Source organism: Talpa europaea (assembly GCF_964194135.1).
Source record: "Talpa europaea genome assembly, chromosome: 7".
NCBI classification, from domain to species: Eukaryota; Metazoa; Chordata; class Mammalia; order Eulipotyphla; family Talpidae; genus Talpa; species Talpa europaea.
The window spans coordinates 99,016,422-99,038,528 of NC_140074.1; the positions used below are offsets into that span (position 1 = coordinate 99,016,422).

General features: G+C 35.4%; 1 protein-coding gene across 2 annotated transcripts in view; it reads left to right on the forward strand.

Annotated features, from left to right (window-relative positions):
- Positions 1-17,623, forward strand: part of AKAP10 (A-kinase anchoring protein 10) — a gene marked incomplete at its 5' end in the record, with an annotated part of 44,670 nt that extends 27,047 nt beyond the window's left edge. Inside the window, 9 exons of one of the 2 annotated variants that reach the window (XM_084239281.1) lie at positions 2,981-3,065; positions 3,862-3,985; positions 5,057-5,193; positions 7,281-7,425; positions 9,003-9,176; positions 13,862-13,971; positions 16,399-16,481; positions 16,792-16,844; positions 17,455-17,623. In XM_084239281.1, coding sequence (XP_084095407.1) covers positions 2,981-3,065; positions 3,862-3,985; positions 5,057-5,193; positions 7,281-7,425; positions 9,003-9,176; positions 13,862-13,971; positions 16,399-16,481; positions 16,792-16,844; positions 17,455-17,577 — 1,034 coding nt within the window. In that variant the 3' untranslated portion in view covers positions 17,578-17,623. The remainder of the gene's footprint in view (positions 1-2,980; positions 3,066-3,861; positions 3,986-5,056; positions 5,194-7,280; positions 7,426-9,002; positions 9,177-13,861; positions 13,972-16,398; positions 16,482-16,791; positions 16,845-17,454) is intronic. The other variant, XM_084239282.1, reaches the window with a different exon arrangement.
- Positions 17,624-22,107: the final 4,484 nt, after the last annotated feature.

Genomic DNA, 22,107 nt, shown 5'->3' on the forward strand with positions numbered 1-22,107 from the left:
ATTAGAATTTTGCTATTTGATAAATTGGTTGACTAGTCAGTCCTTTATTTATACTTTAATAACCAAATTTTCTAGGCCAGGGGAGAAAAGGAGGGAGTTTTGAGTCAAACATTATAAAATGAAGCACCACGCAATTCTAATTTCCCTTTTCCTAAACTTTATTGAATTAACGATGTAAGCCCATGAGGAGAAAAATCTTCTGAGGGATCATATTCATGTTTATCGATAGTAATCAGTGTGATTTGAGAAAAGTTGTGTCCAGTGTCCATTATTATGCATTTTAAAATGTAGATTACCTGTATGTTTTTAGGTAAGTCACTTTTCCTTTTTGAGCATCATTCTTTTGAGCCCTCCCCTCTTGCCTCTTCTTTCAGTTAGCATACTTTAATATAGCTGTATTTCAAGTTATAGTTTGAAGAAGCCTCTACTTTCAATATTATTGTATATACCATCTGCCTAGTTTGATTCTGAATGCTGTCCTTGGATTTTGGTATTGCTAGGTAATTACTCTGCTATGATGTGGAGATTCAGAATGTTCAAAAATTTTGTTTCCTCTGCTTTCACAAATCCTTGAAGTGGTAGAATTAAAAAAAATATTTTGAAGGTATAGTTGACAGAATTAACTGATGGTTTGGAAATGAATGCTAGGAGAAGGAAAGGGGAATCAAACATGGGTTCACTTTTTAAAAAACTGAATACCTGGGAGAGTAGAGTTACCATTTATAAGAAAAAGAATAATATTTTCCAGGGAAAATCTGGAGTTTTGTTTTAGACATCCAAATGTTGAATGTCAGGTAGGTAGGTAGTTGGTCTATTTACATTAATAGTTCAGGTTGGAGAGATACATTTGCCATCAGTATAGATGGGCTTAGAGCCATAAGATTGTATAACATTACAAGGAAGTGAGTGTAATGATGGACGATAAGGTCTAAAAGATTGACTTCTGGAGCAGGCCTAACATTTAGAAGTCCAACAGATTAAGAACTAGCAAAGAAGACAGAGAACTAACAGCTAGTAATGTAGGCCCTCCTACATCAGTTGCATCACTGAACACCTTTGAGGACTCCCTTCCTCCCAGAAATATTTTTTCGCACTTGATTGGGGGTGGGATGGGGGAACTTTTGTTGATATGCAATGGATGAATACTAGTAATGAAATGAATGAAATAAAACCCACTGGTCATCTTAATTATAGTAGACCTTTAGGGACAAACTTAAGTGGGGTAGTCTTAGGAGAGAATAGTAGTGGAGACAGCAAATATGAACAACTCTTACAAGGTGTTTTGCTCTAAAAATGAGCTCAGAGGGCTTGTTAAGTCAAGGGGACATTTTGTTTTTCTTGTAAGCATATAAGATGTAACATGCAAGTAATTATACATATATAGTATGCAGAGTTGAAACAGCTGGTGAGAATAAGACAGTGAGTAGTGAAAGAAAAGTTGATGAAAGAAAGGAAAATTGTTATAGAAAGAATCTTTCTTTCTATAAGGGGATCTAGTGCTCAAATGAGAGGGTTGCTCTTATGAGAGTGAAGACAATTCATCTGTAGGATGAGAATGCAAAATATGTGAGTAGAGAATAGGTGACTTTGTAGATTTGGTGGGAGACAATGGAAAAAATTTTCTGATTGCATTTATTTTCTTTTTTTTTTTCTTTTTTAAATAGAAGCATGTTTTATTTATTTATTTAATTTGTTTGTTTGTTTTGTTTATACATGCACTGGGTACAGTCAGAAGCGCGGGAGGGTGAGAGAATTCACCAGAGCCAGAGCGGGGAGGAGAGCAGGCAGAAGGACCGAAGTACACTGCTGAGGGGAGCAGCGGGCAGTAGGAGAGGTCTGCGCGCCATGCAGGACCCTCCTCCGGTGGCTGGGGAGCAGCCGGGGATCGAACCGATGTCTCAGAGGCCGCAGGCAGCTTCGTAACCCAGCGCTCAACCACTGCGCCACCGGGGAGGCCCTGCATTTATTTTCTTAATGAAATAGGAAGCAAAGTCATCAGCAAAGAGAATAGGAGATGTTATAGATATTTAAGGAGAAAGGAAATGCGCCATGTATTGTCTAGGAGAGTGAGACAATAAGTGGACCAGGAAACTGTAGTATCATCCTTGGGTTTCATTAAGGTCCTACTAAGGTCATGAACTTAAAGTGAGACAGGCAATCATTATATAGTTTATTCCAGCCACTTTTAATAGCTAGCTAAACACCTTATTGACTTGATGCAGTTTCAGTAATTTGTAATTTAGCACATTTTCAGTGTCTACCAGATAACATTTTGATATACTTTTTTACAGACAAATCTTTTCACAAATCCATAATTTTTTTAGGTTATAGCCCTAGAGTTGCTGATTGAAAGGGTATGTTCTTTTTTAGAGCTTATTCTAGAATTCTGCCAAATTGCCCTATGGAGAAAAGATACACCAACTTTTATTCCCACTTAATGCTAGTATCAGTTTTCCCAAGCCCTTGCTCAAGCATCCATCATATGTATTAAGCAATTAAACATGGATTGTTAAAACATTTTTGCATCAGTTTACTAGACAAAGGTAGGGGTGTCTCCTTATTATCTATACTGTGTATATTTGGTTACTAATAAGCATGTGTATCTTCTCATAATGCCTATTTTATATCGTTGTTCTTTGACTTGTCATTTCATGTCCTTTTGGGGCATTCTTACTAATTTGTAGGTGATTTGACATACAAAAAACAATAATCTGTCATACCTAAATTGTCATACATGCTGTAGATCCCTCCTACCGCCCCCCACCTGTTTGTCTTTGTATTATGTTTTGGGGTTGTTTTAATGTATAGAAATCAATTTGATACTGTTAAATCTTTTGATTTCTGCTTTTGCATATATGCTTAGAAAGACCTTCCCTACCTGTCTTGTAATGTACATACCCTTAAAGTATTTTCTACTTAGATTCACAAATGTATACAGTTTGGAATTTAGTTATTTAATAATTTGCCTTTTCTTTTCCAGCAAAGATTTGTGGAGAGGATGGACAGGTGGATCCCAACTGTTTTGTTTTGGCGCAGTCTATAGTCTTTAGTGCAATGGAACAAGAGTAAGTTATTTCCATGCTTTCACATTTTGTATTCTTGGGTGTTTGGTTCAGTATGAGGAATGGGCTTCGCTAAAAAAAAAATTTCTTTGGATATTTAATTATTTTGAATGTTACAGGGTCATGTCATAACAGACTTTAGGACTATTTTAATTAGTGGTTCCTTGTAAATGTAAGTTATATAAACTCTTAAAAGTAAAACAAGTTTTCATTTTAATGTTAACGTCTCCTTAGTTAAAAGAAATTGTTTTTAATTCTGAAGTTTGAGGGTGATATGTGACTATAATGTGACTATTAGAATTGGTTTATTTATTTAAATAATGCATGTCTTCAAATGGATTTTGTAATTTGTTAGCGCATGCTTTAGACTGAATGGATGGTATTTTACTAAATCATGGTGATTTAATTTTTTAGATTAATTGCTGCATGCCCTTAAAAAGAAATCTCATGTTTTCTTTCATTTAACATTTATGTAAAGGGTACTCTGTGCAAGGCACAATTAGATATAGTACCTGCTTGAAGGAAGTTGCAGCCTGAAAGAAAAATAGAGCATGTTCTTTGGTTACTGTAATATGAGGTAGCATGTGTTAAATATCAGAAGAGAGCCTCAGAGTCATTAAGAGGTGGGAGAGATTACTTACAGGTGGAGGAATCAGGACCAACACTATGGAAAGGATGTCCTAGCTTTGAACTAGGCTTTTAAGATACTGTAAGCTCCATACGGAAAGAGTGTATTTTTCCCAGTTAAGCTCTTTCCTTGGTCATTCCTTCAAATTTTTGCTTTTTTGTCCATGTGCAGGCACTTTAGTGAGTTTCTGCGAAGTCACCATTTCTGTAAATACCAGATTGAAGTGCTGACCAGTGGAACTGTTTACCTGGCTGACATTCTCTTCTGTGAGTCAGCCCTCTTTTATTTCTCTGAGGTAAAGTCTGCATTTCCTTTCACACTCTAGAGCATTCCAGCCTCTAAAGTATCAATGCTGGGGCATATCTATAGAAAATAACAGAAGAGAGATGTTACTTCCAAAAAGATCAATTGAGTTTAAATAATTTTATAATTGTTTTAACAACTGTATCTAACAACAGGAGTACTTTAATGGCAGTTTGGTCAGATTAAAAAAAAATATGAAAATTCATTGTAAAATAACAGTAACTTTGAAAAATCTAATTAAATTTCTACTTACAAGAGAACACATTTTTTAAAATTATATCTCTACTTGTAAGAGAAGGCATGTTTTTAATTATTTGAAAATTTTAAAACACAGATTTTGCTGCTTGTGTATTAATATTTATAGATAAGACTTCAGAAGAAAGAAAAGTAGTGTATTTTTTTTCTATTATTTCACTTTAGCAACTTGATAGAATTGCATGTTGAAGCATTTGCAACTAGCAAGGAGAATATTGATCTCTGAGGCAAATAATTTAATTTAATCTTATTAGGCTTCAGCAAATGAAATTCTTTCCTTACAAAGCAAATCACTATTAAGTAGAGATAAAGAGAAGTCTCAACCTCACAACGCAGTGATTTAGATATATGCTTGCATTCTATTTCTTCATAAACATACAGTTGTTCAGTTGATTTGTTTTTCATTCCCACTCTTTGCCATAAGCTTGTTGATATTAGTTTAGATTAATATCACTGCATGGAATGATGGAAATGATCAGATATTAGAGAATTGTTCTGATTGGTTTATTCTTTGTATGTTTACCAGCAAGGAATCCCTGATTTGTCTTTACTTCAGTCTTTACTCCAGTCTTTACTCCAGTTTACTAAAGTTTGTATCAGCTGTGGTGTGGTTGTTTTTATTTGTTTGTTTGTTTGTTTTCCCTAAAGGAATATTTTTAAATATTTCAATCTTAAAATGACTGAATTGCTGACTGGCACTAACTGAACAAGTAGACCTTTTTTCTTGTATTTTAGTAGTGGGGACTTAGAGATATCAAGAGCAATCTGTTTATAGTCTTATTTTCCTCTTTTGTATTTTCCTTTGTAGTACATGGAAAAAGAAGATGCAGTAAATATCTTACAGTTCTGGTTGGCAGCGGATAACTTCCAGTCTCAGCTTGCTGCCAAAAAGGGCCAATATGACGGACAGGAAGCACAGAACGATGCCATGATTTTATATGACAAGTGAGTTTTATCACTAATTGTCTTCAGCATTCAGCAAATATTTACTGAGCATTTGATAGGTACTTCAGAAATAAAGGTAATAAAGTCAGTCTCAGCTGTCAAGGAGATGTCAGGGAGCAGCATAAAAACTGCCTTTTGTATGGCAAGTAGAATGACAGTCGTGGAGTTCTGGGAAGGTTTCATAGAAAATCTGAATTGGATCCTAAAGAAGAATTGAATTTTGCAGGAAAGAACATTCTAGGCAGGGGCATTGGCACAGCAAAGTCATAGAAATAAGGAGCAATGTGGCACTTTGGAGAAACTTGAGTTTGGGTAGTTGAGAGGGTGGGGGACATGATAAGAAGATGAAACTAGTTGAAGTACATTGAAAAGGAGTTTTGAATATGTTTGCATGTATCAAAAATATTTTCTGGTGCACATCTGCTAAGCCAGATTAATACTCAATGAATAGTAAGTTTTCATTAGTCTTCACTGTGGTCAGTTAAGTGATAAGGCTGTTGCCAGTTCTCTAACATCTGGCATGTCCTTTAATTTAATCTTCTGTAAAGAAAATGTTATTTGTATCCATAGCAAGTGCTAAGGGATGGGTAACTTGAGGATAGAGAAAAACCCATGTGATACTGGGGTTGAAAAAAGCTAAGGCATCTAGGTAAGAGATGCTAAATATTAGTCTTCTGGCTCTACTAGGCTGGCTGCCTGAGAATCACCTGGAAACTTGTTAAAAATAAGTTTACAGTCCTCCTCTCTAAGAGATTCTGATTCAGCAGGGTTGAGGTGTGACCCAGGAAATATTTTTTAGAAGATACTCCAAATGACTGATGAATAGCCAGATGAGGGATTTAGTCTGATTTTTACTTTTGGAGATAAGAACACTAAGACCTGGATAGATAGTGACTTTCTCAGTCCCAGGGCAAGGTAGTGGCAGGCAGAACTTGGACTGGAATGCAATTCTTAATGTTTGTCCACTATTTTAGTATAGTAATTGTGAAAAATAATATTTAAGAAATAATGTTATATGGATATTGACATAGGATGAGTTTACCTTGGAAATTTGATTTGGGGTATCCAAAAATTCAAGTCATGAAGGCATATTTACCAACTTATTCATTACAAGATAGTAGACTCACTTTTTGTTTAGAAGACACTGATCACAAAACAAATAAGAGTTTTCTTTTTCTAGAATAATTACTAATAATATCCTAGCTGGAACTCAGTAACAGCACAAGACAGAGATCTGCTTTCCCACTGGATCCCACTTTCACATTGGGAACTATTTTTAAATGAAACATTATTGTATGGTGTCCCACTGGCACTGTCATTTTGCAGAGTTCATGGTGCCAAATTTGACTTCACCAGTCCCTATTTGTTTTTGTTTTGTATATGCATTATCATAATGGGTTATCAACCTTTCTGTGTTTGTGTCATAGGTGGGAGTTAAAAGCTACTAGAATGCTAGAAAGAGAATATAAATTTTTTTCTTCCTTTTTTGTATCCACTTTATAATCAACTTACCAAAATACTAGTTGCATAATGTCCTATGAAATCAGAAATTTTGGGGGTTATCAGTGATTATTCCTTTTTCTTTCTACACTCAATTATTGGCAAGTTCTGTTCTATTTAAATGCTTTGAGTTTCTACCTGTATATTATGTGTATCTCATAATTGTATGTTCTCATTGTGTCCTATGGAAAGGTCTCTTTTGCTTTCTTTGCAGGGGAATTTACCACATTTTGCCCTGTTAAAAATCCGCTTCTGTCTATTAAAATCCTGAATAAAGAATGGGTGTCTGTTAAACATGTGTGATCGATTGGTTTATTTGCCTCAGTGGTAGCTTGATCCTCAAAAATCTTAACCAAGAACTAAGGATAGTAGTAGAAGGCAGATAGAAAAGTAGCAATATGATTCAGATATCCTTGGGGCAGTGGGTAGAAAGAAAGGTACAGCATGATTGTTGTCACCAAGCCCTGTAGTTTTAAATTTACAGGCTCAATCAGCTTACCTCATAGAAAATTCTCTGGTATAGGTGCCAGGAATTGCTTATGTTTGCTGTGGAATTTGGTTTTACTTCGACTATCTTTATGTGATAGGTACTTCTCCCTCCAAGCCACACATCCTCTTGGATTTGATGATGTTGTCCGTTTAGAAATTGAATCCAATATCTGCAGGGAAGGTGGACCACTCCCTAACTGTTTCACAACTCCATTACGTCAGGCCTGGACGACCATGGAGAAGGTAACCAAGAACTTCAAAAGTATTAACCTACAAGAAATTTTTACTGTTGGAATCCAGGAATTAAAACATGGGAAAAGCCAAATGTAACAAAACAGTGGAAAATTGAAGCCAGTGCAGCATAGTGATTAAGAGCAGAGGCTTTGAATCTGGCTTGGTATGTATCCTTAACCTTTTTAGGCTGAGTGATCTCAGGTAGTTAAGTGAAATTTTTTAATACCATTTCCTCATCTTTGAAGTGGGGAAAATATGGATACTTAACCTCAAAATTATTTTGAGGATAAAATTGAGGTAAGAGTATGAAGTGCTTATTAACATAGTCCCCAGCATGTATTAAGCATTTAAAAATATTAACTGCTGTTATTACTTCTTTTTAATAATTAAATAGCCTGTACTGACCAGAGTTACATTAGGAATGAGCCCGGTATTGTTCACCAATATCTTTCAACTGGGTTGGAGCACTAGTTTTGTGTATGGTGATCATTTGCAGATAACTTATACAGTACTGGAACTTGTGCATGACTTGTTCTTTTAATGAACTGGAGCAGATTTTACTAGGAATTGCACAATGCCCAATCAGCCCATATCCATATTACTTAGATATGTCATGTGTATTCAGTAGAAAAGGATTAAGAAATGTTATATACAACACAAGGATTTGTAGAGGAATAAAGAAAAGGAAGGAAAAAAAGAAGAAATGTTACATAGTACCATACATAAAACAATTCCAAGAATACAGAAGAGTTACATACAAAAATCAAATCATTTAAAAGCAGTAGCAGGGTGACTAGTGTGTCAGCTTTTACCTAGGGATAATCTTTTTTTCATGATTAAAATCTTTCAATCATAAAGGAAAAGTTCCAGATCTCTATCATATAAATAGTCTGGCAATAAAGAAAATTAAAATGCAGAGAAAAATGAAATGACAATTATTTCTAACTAAATGTAGTATGTAAAGAACTTTAATTTTAAGAATACTATCAAGTAGATAATGAGGAAATGATTTGTTTTGTTTTAGGGACAGGTATTGGTGTTTCATTGGCAGAGAGAAGAAACCATGTTCTTTTCTTGAAAATTATTTATTTTTTGGGGGGGGTTACATTTTTGCTCTTCTATGTGTACACATGTTCAAAGAAACATTATTTCTGCCTTCCTGTCTATAAAGATGACAAGTATTAAACATAGACATAAATATTTACAATTGTGCTAAGTATTGTAATGGAAAAGTTGGCAATGGGAAATCATAAACATGGAAGCTTTGTTCAGCATTGTTAATAATTTTTAATTGTAAATAAAATCATCTACTTACCAGTAGGCATTTATTTAACTATGATTTGAAAAAAACAAAATCCATAGTTGGAAAGTCTGTGTCAAAACATACCTTGCTATATTGCTGATGACACAAATTAACAACATCCTTCTGAAGGGTAAATTAGCCATATATGTCAAAGCTAAAACTTGCATAGTGTTTACCTCAGTAATCACACTCTTGATAATTTCAGGAAGTTGGTTTAAAAGTAAAAATATTAACACGAAGTATTTGATTTCAGTTTTAAAATAATCCTTGTCCTCTCTTTCAGGTCTTTTTACCTGGCTTTTTGTCCAGCAATCTTTATTATAAATATTTAAATGATCTTATTCATTCTGTTCGAGGAGATGACTTTCTGGGGGGGAATGTTCCACTGACTGCTCATGGCTCCGTTGGCCCTTCTGATGACTCTCACCCAGGCGGTTCTGAGAGCTCAGCTTCTCAGGTATTGAATGGTTTGCCTCTACATTAGGAAGGAAGGTGTACAGATCCTTTCCTTCAAATTCTAGTAACAGACCTCATTTATAAGTCTAATGTTTTAGAAATGGTAGAGCCAAGCAAAATAAGTCAGAAGGAAAAGACAAACATCAAATGGTTTCACTTACATAAGGAATATAGAGAAACCAAACAGAGTCAGAAAAAAGAACTGGCAAGCTGACCATAGATCTGAGGCATTCAGCAGGGGAGGGATAGGAAGAGAAGTAAAAACAGGGAAGTGAAGAGCGCAAGGGACTATGGTGATAGATCATGGGTGCTATGGTAATGGGAGAACTGCGGGGTCTATACCTGAAGAGAGAAATCAGATACTGTCTAAAAATTAATGATACAAGAAAATGAATAGATTTAATAAAACAAAATGGTAGAATCAGAACTATATTCTCTAGCTCATGTTCTTCACTGTAAGCTTAATAATATAGCATAATAATTTTCTTACCACTTTTGACAAATAACATCAGTTTTTGAGACTGAGACTTAGATAAATTTTATTGCCGTCAGCATGGCTCACCACAGTACCTTTTCTTCCTATTTGGTTTACATAGGAGATGACCTGATGAATGTGTTTCCATTTTGTATTTTGATACAGGCTTGAATGTATTAAAAGGTTTAGGTATTAATCTTAAAATATATTTTTACATTTTTAGTCGTAGTGTAACATATATATATATACACACAGAAAATTCTACATATCTTAACTACATACAACTTGAAGAGTTTTCATAAACAGACCTAATCCAGTTAACCAGCATCAGATCAAGAAACAGAACATTTACCAGTATGTCAAAGAGTCTTTGTTTCCCCTTTTAGTCACTGTCCTCCTTCCCACAAGGGCAGTCACTATCTTGACTTTGGTTGCATAGATTAGCTTTAGCTGTTCTTATTTTATAACTAAAGTCATACTATGTAAGATTGTTTTTCTTTTTTTTTTTTTGCAGTGAGATACAGTTTACATACCATATAATTCACTCATTTACATTTCACAATTCACTCTCTTTTAGTATGTTTACAGAGTTGCTTAATTGTACCAAATTGCATCAATTTTAGAATATTTTTTCACCCAAAAAAGAAACCCTATATCCTTCAACTATCACATTTCAAATCCTCTATTTCTCCAGTCCTCATACTGCTAATATATTTTCTGTCTCTTTAGATTTGACTATTCTGGACATTTCATGTAAATGGAACCTTATCATTTGTGGTCTTTTGTGACTAGCTGCTTTTACTTAGCATAATGTTTTCAGGTTTATCCATTTTAAGCATGTATCAGAACTTTATTTCTTTTTAGGCCAAACATTCTGTACAGACATATAACATTGATGGAAATTTGGGTTGTTTTCACCTTTTCATTATTACAAATTATAATTCATACCATTATAATGCTGCTGTACAACTTTTTGTATGGATGTGTTTTTGTTTCTCTTGTGTTTTTACTCAGGAGTAGAATAGCTGTGTCAAACGATAACTGTATTGATTGTTGTTGCTTTGTAGTAAAGTTTTGAAATGAGGAAGTGGAAGCCCTCCCAACTTAGTTGTTTTCAAACTGGTTTTGACTTTTTGAGATTCCTTGAATTTACATATGAGTTTTAAAATAAAGTTGTCAATTTATATGAAGAAGCCAACTAAGATTTTGATGGGGATTGTATTGATTCTGTAGATCAGTTGCCATCTTAACAGGGTTAAATCTCTGATCCATAAACAGGGTTATCTTTCCATTTATTCAAATCTTTCATTTCCTTTACCAGTATTTTGTAATTTTCAAATATGTATTACATTAATATATTTCTGAATATTTTATTTTTTGATACTATTATAAATGAAATTGTTTTCTTAATTTCATATTCATATTGTTCATTGTAAATGTATGAAAGTACAATTAATTTTTTTATCAAAGTAAATAAAATTGATTTTACATGAACTTAACCACTTTAAATAAAGTGCACAGTTCAGTAACATTTAGTGTTTTGCAACCATTGCCATTCTCTGGTTTTAGATTTTTTCTTACCGTAGACAGTCACACTTCCCCACTAAGCAGTTATTTCCCATGCTCACCTGTTTGCTTCTAAGAGTTTTAAGCCTTTGATCCTTTTTTTTTAAAGATTTATTTATTTATTTATTTATTTATTTATTTATTTATTTATTTATTTATTTATATAAGCACTGGGTACAGTCAGAAGCGCGGGAGTGTGAGAGAGTTCACCAGAGCCAGAGCGGGGGAGCAGAGCAGGCAGACTGACGAAATACACTGCTGAAGGGAGCAGGGGACATGGCAGGAGAGGTCTGCAAGCCGTGTGGGACCCTCTCCAGCGGCCGGGGATCAAACTGGCGCTGCAGAGGCTGCGGGCAGCTTCGCAGCCCAGCACTCAACTGCTGCACCACCAGGGGGTGGCCCCTGGTGGGAGGCCCCCTTTGATCCATTTTGAATTAGTGTTAAATATTATGTGAGATGGGGTCCAACTTTACTCTTTTGCATGTAGTTATCTAGTATTTCCAACACCTTTTTTTGAAAAAACTATTCTTTCATCATTAAATGGTCTTGGCATCCTTGTTGAAATCATCTGGCCATAGCTATATGGGGCTCTTAGTTCTACTCCACCAGTGTATATATAATCTTTTCTTATGCTAGTACTATATTGTTTTGTACTATAGCTGTATAATAAGTTTTGAAATTAGGAAGTGTGTATCTTCTGACTGTCCTTTTCATTTGCAAGATCATTTGGCTATTCTAGGCTTCTTGCAATTCCATATGAATTTTAAGATCACCTCTTGCATTTTCATCAGAATTGCATTTAATTTATAGATTGCTCTCAGGAGTGTTGCCTTTTTTTTTTTTTTTTTTTTTTTGTATTGCCATCTTAACAATAGTATTGATAAGTCTTCCAGCTCATGAACATGGGATATTCATATATACATTCCATTTGGCATACACATGCACATTACACATTTAAATACTATGTTTTCCATTTCTTTAGGCTGCCTTTAATATCTTCCAGCGGCCTTTTTTACTTTTACAAAGTTTATACTTCATTCAGTTAGTGCATTCCTAAGTATTTTATTCTTGACACTGTTGTAAATAGAATTGTTTCATTAATTTTATTTTCCAGTTCTTCACTGATAATGCATAAAATGTAACTGTTGTTTGTATATTGATCTTGTGTCTTCATCTTTACTAAATTTGTTAGCTCTTGTAGATACTTTAGGACTTTCTATATGTAAAATTGTCATTGTAAATAGAAATAGTTTTTGTTCTTGTCTACTTTGAATATCATTTATTTCCTTTTTTCCTCACTTTGTTGCTTTGAGAACTTCTAACACAGAGTTGAATAGAAATGATGAAAGTGTCTTATGCCCAGTCTCATAGGGAAAGCTTTTGTTTTTTCATTATTTAGTATGACTTTAAATGTGGGTTTTTCATAAATATGCTTTATCAAGTTGAGGAAGTTCCTTACTGTTCCTTTTATATATTTTTTTTTAATCACGAAAGGTTGTTTGATTTTTGCCAAATGCTCTTTCTGTATCAATTGAGATTACTATGTGGATTTTGGATTTTAATCAATGGATAAGGGGAACTACAAATGATCAGATGTTAAACCATCTTTGCATTCCTGGGATAAATGTTGCTAGATTTGCCTTTCTAGTATCATCTTTATATTCTGGTGCTATTTTCTTCTGAATTATGTTCACTTCTCAGTGCATGAAGAGACCCCTTTTTTCCCTCCCACAAGTGAGTGTTCTGTAAGTGTCTTTTAAGTTTCTTTATATTTTAAATTTAATCCATGCCTTAGTCATGGACATTAAGCTTGCTCATGACTTTTTATATTTTAAACAATGATGCAGTGAGTATTTTTGTAGTTAAGTCATTTTGCTTAACTGAGATGGGGGTAAGAAGTGGAAGATAGAGGGCCTCCCCGGTGGTGCAGCGGTTGATCACTGGGCTGCGAAGCTGCCTGCAGCCTCTGCAGCGCCGGTTTGATCCCCGGCCGCCGGGTTGGGACCCCACGTGGCACGCGGGCCTCTTCTGCTGCCCGCTGCTCCCCTCAGCAGTGTACTTTGTCAGTCTGCCTGCTCTGCTCTCCGCTCTGACTCTGTTGAACTCTCTCACCCTCCTGCGCCTCTGACTGTACCCAGTGCTTGTATAAATAAATCTTAAAAAAAAAAAAAGGAAGAAAAGAAGTGGAAGATAGAACACTGGAGGGGAACTTACCATCCTTATCTCGCTGCTTGTTTTAGAAAGTTTCCTTTAGCTATGCTTTTGTCACATGGCCTCACTGAGAATCAAAAACATTCAAGGTATCCTATAAAAGTTAGGCTTTATATTTATTAGCTAAATTACATATGCCTGGGTAGATGGGAGTTTTGTACACTGAAGTCATTGAGAAAACAAAAAGATTTGGCATGCAGATGCACCCATTATACATTTTTATATTATGCTTTCCTTCTCTATGTATATATTGATGTGACATTTTGCATTTGTATTTTGAGATTGTATCTCAGAATTGCTGTTAAGCATCTCATTAATAATGGATCAGTGAAAATTACATGTATTTCAAACACTGAAGACTTTACAGATCTGTCATTCCCAACTGATTTGATTTCTGAACAATATAACTACTAACTTTATAATTTCTTTTGTAGTCCAGTGTGAAAAAAGCCAGTGTTAAAATTCTGAAAAATTTTGATGAAGCGATAATTGTGGATGCTGCTAGTCTGGATCCAGAATCTTTGTATCAGCGGACATATGCAGGGTAAGCTTGGTTCATGTCTGGAATTTTTATAGCTGCATTAAATTTTGTATCTTTTTAATGTAAAGCTATTTCTAATTTATTAATAAACACCCAGCACTTTTACATAGAGTATGCTGTACCGCATGGAAGCTTGGGAGTGACTTCCTGAGTGTTAATCCTGACTCAGCCACTTACTGACAAGCTACTCAACTTCTTTGTGTCTCAGTTTTTTTCATCTATAAAATGAGCATAATATTACTACTTCATTGGATTTTTGAATAGATTAAATAAGATAAAACAAATAGTGTTTAAAACATGCTTAAGATCTAATAAACACTCATTACTCTTCCACCACCATATTTGAGATTGAGGAATGTCATGTTGTACTGTGTGTTTTAGGCTATCTTTTACATGTTTCATTTGATTCATGTTTGCTATTTTTAAATGTCTGGTTTGTTTGTTTTTTTCTTTTCAAAATGTCTGTCTCAAAAGCAAAAGTAAAAAGGCACCAGCATCATTTATTACAGACTGTATACTTGTACTTGGAAAATGAAATAAAATTATTCCTCTGTATTTAAGAATTAACCTAGTTTATTTTAGCCTGTAACAAAGACAGTAATGTATAAGATATGCCAGTTACTGTACTTCACCACAGATCACATAATAAAAATCACTTCCTCTTCCTTCAGTATGACTTGATTAGCACATAAGTCTGCACAGGGACTTGATTATTCCATCCTGCCCCGACCACAGTCACACAGTACCATAAAAAGGGGGATTTCAACATAATTAATTGCTTTTATCAGAAAGTAGCAGTGATATTTGAGAAACAAGGAGTCTGGAAAGTACTCCTTGTAAATAAAGACCACATTGTTTTTGGAAGGTACAGTTTAGCTATGTCAGCATTATAGTAATCTTTACTTCTTCTTTTAGGAAATGATGGACAATAACCTATATGAGTTAATTCCCAAAGATGATATTTATTTATTTATTTATTTATTTATTAAGATTTTATTTATTTATTTATACAAGCACTGGGTACAGTCAGAAGCGTGGGAGGGCGAGAGAATTCACCAGAGCCAGAGCTGGGAGCAGAGCAGGCAGAAGGACCGAAGTACACTGCTGAGGGGAGCAGCGGGCAGCAGGAGAGGTCTGCGCGCCATGTGGGACCCTTCTCCGGTGGCCGGGGAGCAGCCGGGGAACGAACCGGCGCTGCAGAGCTAAGGGCAGCTTCGCAATCCAGCGCTCAACCGCTGTGCCACCGGGGAGGCCCTCAAAGATGATATTTATTAAGGAATGATTGGGTCATTTACTTAAAACCTTACTTAAGAAAATCTTAACAATTACAAGGTGTTTTTCTTCTGTAGTTTTTGTGTCTATGTAAGATATATTTTAAAAAATATAAAAGGTTAAGAGCTACTACAGCTTTATAGGATGTTTTGATCTTTCCATCTTTAAAGATAATTTTTAGAGTTTCTTTTAGTTTAATGTTTCTTCCTGAAATTTTTCTCAAGGCAACAAATTTATATATTTTGGTTATTCGTACCCACATATGAAACAATTACTTGGTAGCAAGGATAGCTCTAAAATAAGATTCATTTTGCCTGCAAAGATATAATATATAGACATTATATTTACAGATAGGCCTATGTTCCCTCTGGCCACTCACAATCCTTATTTTCTTCCCTTCCTGTTCATTATTATGGTATATATTTTTGCTTATTTTTATGTAACTGATATTACACTCTATTCTGTATCTTGTGCTTTCGTTCATTGTAAGTTTGGGAGATTTTTCTGTTGGTTTATACAGATTTACCTTATTTTAACTATGCTATATAATTTTCCAAGTATAATATTTATAATTGTGGAAAATATTCTATAGTATATTGTCCTACTGTTTAGCCTATTTTGGTATTTGTAAGTATTTAAATTATTTGCAGTTTTCCTCTATCATACAGTATAGCAAAGGCTTTCTTGTACCAAGAAGCTAATTTAAAATTTTAATAGACCTGGGCCTCCCTTGGTGGCGCAGCGTTGAGCGCTGGGCTGCGAGGCTGCCTGCAGCCTCTGCAGCGCTGGTTCATTCCCCGGCCGCCAGCAAGGCTCCCACAAAAAAAAAAAAAAAAAATTAATAGATCTAACCAATTTACCTACTATCTTTTTGAAATAAGATCTTTCACTGTTTTTCTTTGTTATTTTATATTACTACAACTTTACAGTACGTTTTGATAATTGTTCCAACAAGAGCTTTATGTCTTTTAGAAAACGGAGCTTTTGTGTCTTTTTGCTATGAATTTTACTCACAATATTTCTTAGGCTTTTTTTTTATTTTGAATGGAATTGCATTCAACTAAGGATTATTTTGCTTTCTGTGGAGGAAGGTTCTATTTAAAATAAGCCCAATTTAAAATTATCAGAAATTATGTTGTTCTTTTCATACTTATTTAGGAAGATGACATTTGGAAGAGTCAGTGATTTGGGGCAATTCATCCGAGAATCTGAGCCTGAACCTGATGTAAAGAAATCAAAAGGTTTGTGGTGGTGTTTTTATACTTTGTGTTAAGCCATTACTCATGTTAGTCATTGACTATAAGTGAAGCATCTTTTAAGATTTGAAATGTTTATTTTGTGAAACAACCACCATATCTTACTACTTATTTGCAAGTTAAATACTTTGTTGCAGAGATAGTTTTTATTAATGGAAATATTCCTTAATGTTTTTGATGCGATTATACTAAAAAAATTAAGAATATCCATGTCTGGAAGTAACTGCTAAATAAGAATACTTAAAAATGCAATGCTATACATGACACTTGTAACATTTTTCATTTTGTTTGCTAGGATCCATGTTCTCACAAGCTATGAAGAAATGGGTACAAGGAAATACTGATGAGGTAAATTTTGCTTTTAGTGTAAAGAAACTTCTGCTTATGAGTAATAAAGTCAGATTACCATTCATCCCCATGTTTAAGCAACAAGGCACATCATTACTCTCTTATCCAGAATGTAACAAGGAAGGGCAGACTCTTCTTAGCATCTAATGTTTGCCTGGTGGAGGAAGTGGACCTGTCTTCAGTTTAGAGACTTTGGCCACTAAAAAAACAACCATTCATTCAAATTTGCATCAACCTGCAGGCATCACTTTTAGTATAGAAACAAAAATTCATATTTTTTCCTTCCTTACTGTCAGTTTTACTTTCAGAAGTGGAGGCTTGCTTTTTGAATAGTTGAGTACATTGAGAGGGAGGAGTGGAAAAAGAAAAATGTTTTGTTTTGACCATCTAACATGAAAATAGTTTTGATGTTGGGTACCCCGTTGCTGACTCTGAAAGATAGCAAATAGCATAATAACCAGAGGGTGGCCAAGGTTCTTTCATACACAAAAATGTGCTTCTTAGACAAATAGATAGAAACAATATGCATAATCCAATTGTGTTTAGAGCACTGATAAGGAATGCCTTGCTTTTTCTATGAGTAACTAACAGTTTTTATTACTATTTTTAGGCTCAAGAAGAGCTAGCTTGGAAGATTGCTAAAATGATAGTCAGTGATGTTATGCAACAGGCACAATATGATCAACCATTAGAGAAGTCTACAAAGGTAAGGATGGCTTGCATTTTGATGTAGTCGTGTAAGACAGAAAAGAATGAGATTCCAGATTAAAAAAAAAAAAAATTAAAAGGGCATAGGGTACCTTCTGTTTTTGAAGGATTAATTGCTTTGGGAATTCCTTATCATAAACAGCTAGGAAACTGACAGACTAAATAAGACAACTATTTCTAGACAGTAACATTTAGAGAGGTCCCCTTCAAGTCTTTGGCTGAGTATTGCTTTATATATGTGTGGGGTGAAAATTTTCATGGCCAGGGAAAGAACTACTAGAATTAGTACAGTTTCTAGAACATAGAGCTAGGAATAGTGTACATTCCTACTGATCAGTGACAACAAATCTGGTAATACACAAGGCATTGGGTAGTGTCCTTAAACCTTATGCCTTATTACTGGAACTAAATTAACCCTAGAGTAAAGCCCCTTAACGAAGCTTAAAAGGCAAGTTTGGAAAGGATCAAACTGCTTTGCATATACTGCATACCAGACAAAGACCAACCCTCTTCAAATAAATACAACAAAATTCATTACTCAGCAGTGTGAAAGTACAATGTTTGATATCCAATCAAAAATTGCCAGGCATGCAAGGAAGCAGGAAAAACTTGACCCAAAGTCAGGAGAAAACATAATCTATAAAAACCAAACTCTAAAAAATACTGAATTCAGGGCCTCCTCTGGTGGTGCAGGTGGTTGAGCGCCGCGTTATGGAGCTGTTTGTAGCCTTTGCAGTATTGGTTCAATCCCAGCTGGCAGGCGAGGGTCCCACATGGTGCAGCAGATCTCTTTTGTCTTACCCACTGCTCCTCTCAGCAGTGTATTTCGTCAGTCTATCTGTTCTGCTCTCTGCTCTGTCGCTGGTGAATCCTCTCACCCTCCTGCGTATCTTGTATAGATAAAATAAAAAAATACTGAATTCACAAGAACACAAGAAAAGGAGGAGGGGAAGAAAGAATTAATGAGACAAATAGAAAACACATAGCAGAATGGCAAATTTAAACCCAGTTATATTAATAATTACATTAAATGTAAATGATCTAAATAGTTTAAACAGATTGTCAGATTGGATAATGTGGTCTATTGATAATGTGGTCTATTAATGTGGTCTGTTTGTAAAAAACCAATTATAAATATAAAGACACAGGTTGAGAGCCTCCTAGGTGGCGCAAGGGGTTAAGACACAACCTGTAAGGCTGTCTGCAACCATTGCAGCATAAGTTTGATCCTCGGCCAGGGAGCTGCCCACATGGCACAGCAGACCTCTCCTGACTCGCCCGCTGCTCCCCTCAGGAGTGTGTTTCAATCAGACAGCTTGTTCTGTTCCCCACTCTGTCTCTGGTGAATCCTCTCACCCCCTACACCTCTGGCCCCAGTTCTTGTATGCATAAAAATTTATGTCTTTTTTTTTTTTTTTAAGTATTTTTTTTAAAGATTTATTTACACAAGAACTGGGGTACAGGCCAGATTCGCGGGAGGGTGAGCAGATTCACCAGAGAGAGCGGGGAACAGAACAGGCAGACTGACGAAATACACTGCTGAGGGGAGTAGTGGGTGCAACAGGAGAGGTCTGCTGCGCCATGCGGGACCCTCGCCAGCCGGCTGGGATCGAACCAGCACTGCGGAGGCTGTGGACAGCTTCACAGTGCTGCGCTCAACTGCCTGCGCCACCAGGGGAAGCCCTAAATTTATAAATCTTAAAAAAAAAAAAAAAAAAGACACAGGTTGAAATAAAAAGGATAAAAAAGATAAGCTAAGCAGACACTCAAAAATAAGCCACAGTGACTGTATTGCTACAGTGTAATTTCAAAACAAGGGATATTACCAAGTACAAAGAAGGACATTTCTGTGATAAAAAGGTTACTTCATCAGGAAGACATTAAGAATCCTATATGTGTATGCATCTAATAACAGAGCTTAAAAATAAATAAATCAGACACCTTACCAAATGGGAAAGAATATTTGTACATCTTTCATCTGATAGCAAACTAACGCAAGATCTACAGAGCACTCTTACAATGCAAAAAGTAAACAACGTAATCAAAAATGAACAGAAGAGCTAAATAGACATTTGTTCAAAGAAGACACCGTGGGCCAACAGGCATATGAAATAATGTTCATCATCACTTATTAGGAAAATGTAAATCAAAATCCCAGTGAGCTACTACCTCATACCAGTGAGAATGACCCACATCAAAAAGATTAGAAACAACTGGTATCTGTGGCAAGTGTGTGGAGGAAAAGGAACCATCATACACTATTTGTGGGAAAGTAGACTGGTTTAGCCCCTATGGAAAATAGTGTGGAGATTTCTCAAAATATTAAAAATTGATCTACCATATGATCCAGCAATTCCACTCCTGGGTATCTACCCAAAGAATGCAAAAACACTAATTGGAAGGGATGTATGCATCTCTCTGTTCATTGCAGCAGATGAGTCTCAGCGCTCAACAACAGATGAGTGGATTAAGAAATGGTCTGTATATATATACACAGTGGGACACTACAAACTGCTATCCCTTATGAATATGCATGCAAAATTCTTAACAAAATACATTGAAACTGATCGGCAGTTTATAAAAAGGATGCTACATCATGATTAGTACATGTTATCTCAGGAAAACAAGGTTGCTCTAAGTACTTGAAAATCAATTGCTGTAATTCACCAAAAAAAGGGAAAAAGCATATGATTATCTCAATAGATGCAGAAAAAAATTTTCATAGCATTCACAGTTATTGATGACAAATCTCAGAAAGCTAGAAACAGGGAACTCCCTGAACTTAATAAAACCAACAGCTGAAGTCATATTTAATGGGGAAAGACTGAATGCTTCCTCTAAATATGAAGAAGACAAGGATATCTATATCTAAAACACTGGTGCTGGTAGTCCTAGCCAGTAAAAAAAAGACGTGGAGGACAAAGGAAGGATTAAGGTTGCTTGTCTTTGCAGAAGACACATTGGTTATGTAGTTATGTAGCAAGATGTCAGATATGAACAATACAAAACATGTCCATCACGAAAGATTCTTAACATCATTAGTCATTAGGGAAATACAAATTAAAGTCATAGTTATATACTACTGCATTCAATAGAATGGCCAAAATTAGAAAGACTTGACAGCACCATGTGTTAGCAAAAATGTATAGTAATTGAAACTCTTAATATATTGCTGATGGCAAAGCAAAAATGCTGCGGACACTTTGATAAACAATTGCCAGTTTCTCATAAAATTAAACATATGCTAGCCAGTTATTTCCTTGAGGAACTCTGCTGGCAGATTTTATTTTTCAGTTCTTCCTTCTTGCACTGATCAGATTTCCCCAGAGAAAAGTCTACCGGTCTCCTGCATGGAGGATAAAGGACAGGCTCCCAGTGTTCTAAGAGACAAGTTGGAAAAACTAGTCTCAGTATTCATTATATTTATCTCTTAATCCCCCTATTTTCAGCACATCGTCCTTGATGTTGGTCATGCCTATTGTATCTTAGCCCAGAGATTCTTTGTCTTTCTCTGCCCAGTGAAGAAATCTCAAATTGTGCTGATGTGGGGTTGGTTTTAAGGCAGGGGCAGTCACTTAATTGATCAGAATTGCAGAAAAAATAACTATAGATTTAACTGCTCCTAAAATAGGTTTCTCAAAGAGATCCTCATGTTTACACCTATTCTCTTTACCAGAGTTAGTGGTGCCACCAATATCCAGCCTTTGAGGATTTCTGCATTGTATATGAGTATTCTTGGGTATGCTAAATCATTTACCACTCATCCATTTGCTTCCAACTTAGGAATTTTTTTTCACATTTTTCCCATTCTTTTGATATTCTTGAGTGAGCGAATGTTTAGTTCACTCCTTTAGGAAGGATTGAATTGAATGGTTGTGATCAATCTCCATTTTTACCTGGATGTCAAACAGTTGTAGTTGTTAGGAAATTCTGACTTGCCACAAGCTAATACTGTTTCTCTGTTGCTTCACCAGCTTCTTGTTTTTCCTACAAGAGCCACACAAATAATTTTTAGAAAATTTAAGACAGCCATTTAGTCACAGCTGCCCCTACTCCATCTTTTCATCAAGGCAAACATTCCCTTTTCCTTCAACGGTTTTACCATCTCCAACTTGAATTGATTCACAAGACTTAATGTGTTGGGAGAATTTCTGCTTATATTCTTTGTGAAGGCATTAAACTGCTCTCTATCATTAACATTAAGCAAAAATTAGGAATCAAAATATGTTCAGGTGACATTCCTTACTACTTAGTAGTCTGGAGGGCTTAGATTTAGATTAGGTCTAGCATCACCCTTTCCTTGCTAATTTCTAGCCAGTTTCTTACTCTTAAGAACTGTCATTACCAGAGCTTGGTTTAATTTTGAAATTTTCAGTGAGCTGATTCATACCAAAGCTCTGTTCACATTTGCAGACACTATCCTCTTTTCTATGGGAAGGGTGATAATTTTCATCTATATTTATCCTCACTGGCTCAGTCAAACCTAAAATAGCAAGGAACAAAATAAAGGTGTATAAAGAAGTGCAAGGTAGTTATTTTTGTGATTCCCCATTAT